At 36.3% G+C, this 5,000-nt stretch overlaps 1 protein-coding gene across 1 annotated transcript in view; it reads left to right on the top strand.

Moving 5' to 3' along the window:
* The window catches only part of LOC138007762 (lysosomal alpha-glucosidase-like), a 25,984-nt gene that overhangs the window by 3,905 nt on the left and 17,079 nt on the right, over positions 1 to 5,000 (top strand). The window contains exons 3-5 of the mRNA XM_068854827.1: positions 735 to 903; positions 1,232 to 1,328; positions 4,795 to 4,907. Of these exons, the coding sequence (XP_068710928.1) occupies positions 735 to 903; positions 1,232 to 1,328; positions 4,795 to 4,907 (379 nt within the window). The remainder of the gene's footprint in view (positions 1 to 734; positions 904 to 1,231; positions 1,329 to 4,794; positions 4,908 to 5,000) is intronic.

The raw sequence follows: 5,000 nt of genomic DNA, 5'->3' as shown, positions 1-5,000 counted from the left end.
TCGGTTGAAACTCCTGGGAATATTAAGTCATTACAGAAAACGACATTGGCTAGTTTGATGCTGGTTGAAAGAGTTTATCAACCAAATCAGCCGAAAACGTTTTTTTCCCGTTAGAACACAAAAAAACCCAAACAACCTACAACAGTTGATCCCAATAGAACACGACCTTACAAACAATTAAGGGTCAAATAATTTTCAAATGTATTACTGATGGTGGCATAATGTCAAGTACAGGATTACCAATCAGATAGACAAACACAAACTTTTAGCTTCTGGTGGACAATGACATGGTATCTTGACTTGGAGATTGCAATTGGGCTGTTGTTTCAACAACCTTGAAAATATTAACATTCTTATCTTTTGAGAGGACTTTGGGTCATTTTGCCAAACTGTGCCTGTTACAATTAATAGAGGGCTTCAGTCAATTGGAATACAATATGCTTCAATATGATATGAAAAAGGGAGGAAGATGCAGTAACCAATATAACTACAGTTTTCTAACTTATGACCCTCCATCAAGCCTCATTAACCCAACCCACTCAGCCCATAGTTAATTAATTATCAGTGACTGGACTGCATGACAGTATAATGATATCTGCAATAACCAAAATGCAACTTAAAAAACAAATTTTCATTTTTGTGTTTAGATTTAAAATAATTTTTAACAAATGTAATAATGTTTTAGTCAGTGAAACTGCACAAACGTTTATGTCAGTGTTTTCCTGTCTGTGTAGATTTAATAGTGGAGTAGGAGGAATGGTATTTGAAGATCAGTTTATTCAGATTTCCTCACTCTTGCCATCACCTGTTTTGTATGGTCTTGGGGAACATGTCAATCCCTTACTGCTTAACGTCAACTGGAACAGAGCAACCTTGTTTTCCCGAGACCAGGGAACTCCTGAGGTATTTATTAGAAATAAGTTTAAATTTTACATGGTCCTCACATATGTTTAGTGCAAGCAGATGAGAATCTCAACTCTGCCGAATTTATGTCTTACATGCACAGGTCTTCTGATCTTCAGGCTTTTTCTCAAATTTCCCCAATAATTTTACAAAACACATGAAACAATTTGAGCAGCCTTTAATAGCTTGTAAGCTTAAGTGACCTTGCACCCTATAGTACTCAAATGTGACAGGGCACTCTTTACTCATGGTTGATAAGTTATTTTCCTTGTCCTTGGGAAATTGTATTTGTTTGTTTGTTTTTTTTTTTCTCTGTTTTTTTCAATAGGGCCTCACTAATTTGTATGGCGTGTTTCCTTATTATATCTCATTGGAAGATGATGGAAATGCAAATGGTGTTTTCCTTTTGAATAGCAATGCAATGGGTAGGTGTACTTTATTAGCTAAATTATCCTCAATATCCCCTAGATCCTGTCACAGCTCAGCAAAATTGATAAAAAGAAAAGATGAAAAGCCTATGAGGCAGGGAGGTAGGGAGACGTGGCTTCCAGCATATGAAACTGCAAGTGCTTATTACAACAAAAAGGCATTCAATTAGTGATTAATTATTATGACAAAAGATGGCCATTCATTGTAGGCCTTAAGCTAAATGCATGAATTAAGTTATGGGTAGCTGGGGTGGCCCAGTGGTGAGAGCACTTCCTTCCCACCGGCAGGTACAAATCACAGGTCACAGGTCATTGTTTAACCAATACAGAAAGTATCCTAAACATTCATAAAAACTAACCTTTGGCCTAAAAAACTTTTGTTTAGGCCTAATTAGGCCAAAGGTTAATTAGCTTTTATGTTTTATGAATGTTTAGGATACTCTCTGTATTGGCAAAACAATGACCTGTGATCTGTGACCTGTGTTTTGTACCTGCTGTGTTTCCCACCAATGTGGGCAGGCTTGGGTTCGATTCCCAGGAGTATCAAGTATTTATGAGTCAATGAATCAATGAGTCATGAGTCAATGAGTTAGTGCAGTTACCCTAACCCATATAAAATGAAAGCTAAAATTTCAGGGTGCTTAGGTCTAATCACTGAAACGAGGGCTTAGGGTTAATCAATATATTATAATTGCTATATTGGATGTGAGTCTCATTGACTCATGACTCATTGACTCATAATTTGACCATTTGACTCATAAATTATGGGACCTTGATTCCCAGACTTGGCATCATATGTGGGCAGAGTATGTTGGTTTTTTTCTCTCCTCGAAGAGGTTTTTTCCCGGGTACTCTCAGGTTTTCCCCTCTCCACAAAAACCAATAGTAAATTTTGTTTTCAATTTATAAGATTTGAGTTAATTTCATTAGTGTCCCCAATTAGTGCTCTTGTGCTAAGTCCATTGACAATTAAATAAAGTTGTTATTGTTTATTATTCTTATTATTGAACTTGTACAGATAATTAAGGAAAATGAGATTCAGTCAATCTCAGTTAAAATTATTTGAACAGAATATCATAATTTTGAACTACAAAAATACTACTACTGGTAATTGTCACCACCTGACTGCCATTATTACCCTCTCCATAGTGACACTTATCACAAAAAATGTTACCCTAACACCAAACAATATTATTTTACTCATCAATGGAGGTTGATTCAGAGGTGAAAGGGTTATATGTCTCAAGACGTGACCCATTCCATTAACCCTTTCCTTCTTAAGAGTGACAGTCTGACAAATTTTACTCTGTGTATTGCCAGATGATTTAATTTACTTGTCAATGTGAGCATGTGGTTCTTGGATAAAATGGTTTGAAATAATCCAGGCCTGAGTTTTTCAAAGCCTTACCAAGCTAATCCTGGATTATGGGAAACTTAAATTACAGTATCCTTGGGGCTTTCGCGTTTAATCATATTAACCCTTTCACTTGCAAAGGGTTCCCCATTTGCAAGTAAAATCGTCTGGCGTTATAGACCGAGTAAAATCTATTAAGTGTCAGTGGCAGTTACGGGAGTGAAAGGGTAATTGAAAAACACTGTGACTTTTTTTGGGTAAAACAAATGAAATTGAAATTGAAACTGACATTCTGGTAAAGGCTGTTACCAGCACACATCAATTTCAATTTCAATTTCACACGTTTTTTTTTATAATACCCGAAAAAGTTCCAGTGTTTTAAAACTTAAATATTACAGTCTATTTTCTGATCAGGAAAAGTTTCTACAAGATTTTTAGCCTCCAAAGTTTACTAGACTTTTGTTATCTTTCAGCATGAAATTGTATAAAGTTAAGTTTTTCTGGATTGGAAAAAATAAATTATTCATGTCTGAGTTTGCATTTAATCACAGATTAGTGTTAATCAGCTTTTGTTCAATTCAGCTAGGCCCAGAGGTTTAGAGTAGAGTTTTAATCCCATACAATGGTGCATACAATGCCAAAGGGTTATGCTGGAATCAAACCATCTGGCCAAGATCCTCAACTTTCTTACAACAAAATTTATCAATTGGCCATTCAAAGCAAATAAAGGTCCGTTTGAGGTTTCTGGAGAGTTCCTTAAAGGGGCTAGGTCACGCAATTTTAGGCAATTTCAGCACTGATCGAATGGTCATAGAATCAACTAAAATATCAAAATAACTGTTCAAAATTATAGAAGAACTCTAACAAGACACAGGCGGGAAGCCAAGAAGGGGCATGGATGGACAAAACTGGAGAGGATTGAAATGGATTGAATTTGGCTAAATTTGAAAAACGTCGGCCCACCTTGTTTCAAATTTATATCAGTCTATATCAAAATGTCATTTACAAATAAGCTGGAAAATCGCTCTTAGTTCTTATGTGGCCGTGATTTTGCAAATGAAAGAGCTCATAATTAACAAAATTAAACAAAATTACCTAAAGTAGCGTGACCTAGCCCTTTTAATCCATTCACACCTAAAGCACCCTCAATCAGCGAGTCTCACTCTCAATTGGAGAAGGTAACTGCAAAAGAACTTGATTTATATAGAGCGGTTTTGAATTGAGTGTTGAAAGTAATTAGTGAATTGCTTTGGTTTTGCATTACTTCACTCAATGATTGGTTCAAAGTTCTCACGCCACGTTTTCAACCAATCAGCAGTGAAACCAAAACCAATCATGGCTCGCTGGTGCACATTTTCCCGCGCTTTGTGTCGACTATGTGTATTATAGGCCTTTTTACCGATACGGCGACCATTTTGATTTCTATTGTTTCGAATAGCCATTATCATTTTTATGGGTTGCCCAGTGGGCAAATTAACATGTATTTTCCCCCTGGGCATCCCATAATGTCTTTCGAAACAATAGAAATCAAAATGCCCGCCGTATTGGTAAAAAGGTCTATTACTTCGAGATTTGATTGTTTTACCGGATGGTCTCCGTCATTTTTGATTGGCCAAAGTAATTACTTTGGTTTTGGTTGTACGACACTAGATTGAAATTCATTAAGGATCTCTAGCAGATCTGAGGTTAAAGATTGAAGCATCTCAAGGATTGTGAATTTTATTCACTAGGAGTTGTTAGATTCCTTAATTGTCATAAATTTAGGATGTTTTACTGGGCCGGTTGTTCAAAAGCCGATTGACTTAATCCAGCATCTAAGTGTAAACTTTCGTTTCATGTTTTCAACTTTTTGGTGAAAGTTCCGTTTGGTTATTCTTGTTTTTCAAGATTGACTTTTTCTAATGTAAAGTTTTCCCGAATATCAGCATTGATCAGCATTTGGGAGAAGAGAAATAAACTCCTTGGTTAAATTTTAATCTGGGGTTAGCGTTAATCAGCTTTTGAACAACCGGGCTTTGTGGAGTTTGGGTAAACAATACTTAAGAGGAATTTTTGGTAAGTTTTTAAGTCAGCAATAAAATTTTACTATTTTGTTGCTGCATTTCTCAGACATAGTTCTCCAGCCAACTCCGGCTATAACTTACAGGACAATTGGGGGAATCTTGGATTTCTATGTGTTTTTGGGACCCACACCAGAGTCAGTTGTCCAGCAGTTTACAGAAGTAGGTCAAGTAATTTTTAAGGACTCAGGTTTTTTACTTGCTACACAAGCATAAGCGCAAGCATACGAGTATCATGTGCTAGCATAAAGGGGG

Source organism: Montipora foliosa, chromosome 6 (assembly GCF_036669935.1).
Source record: "Montipora foliosa isolate CH-2021 chromosome 6, ASM3666993v2, whole genome shotgun sequence".
In the NCBI taxonomy this organism is placed as follows: Eukaryota; Metazoa; Cnidaria; class Anthozoa; order Scleractinia; family Acroporidae; genus Montipora; species Montipora foliosa.
The sequence above is the reverse complement of the archived record's forward strand: the minus strand, read 5'-3'. Positions and strand labels throughout refer to the sequence as shown.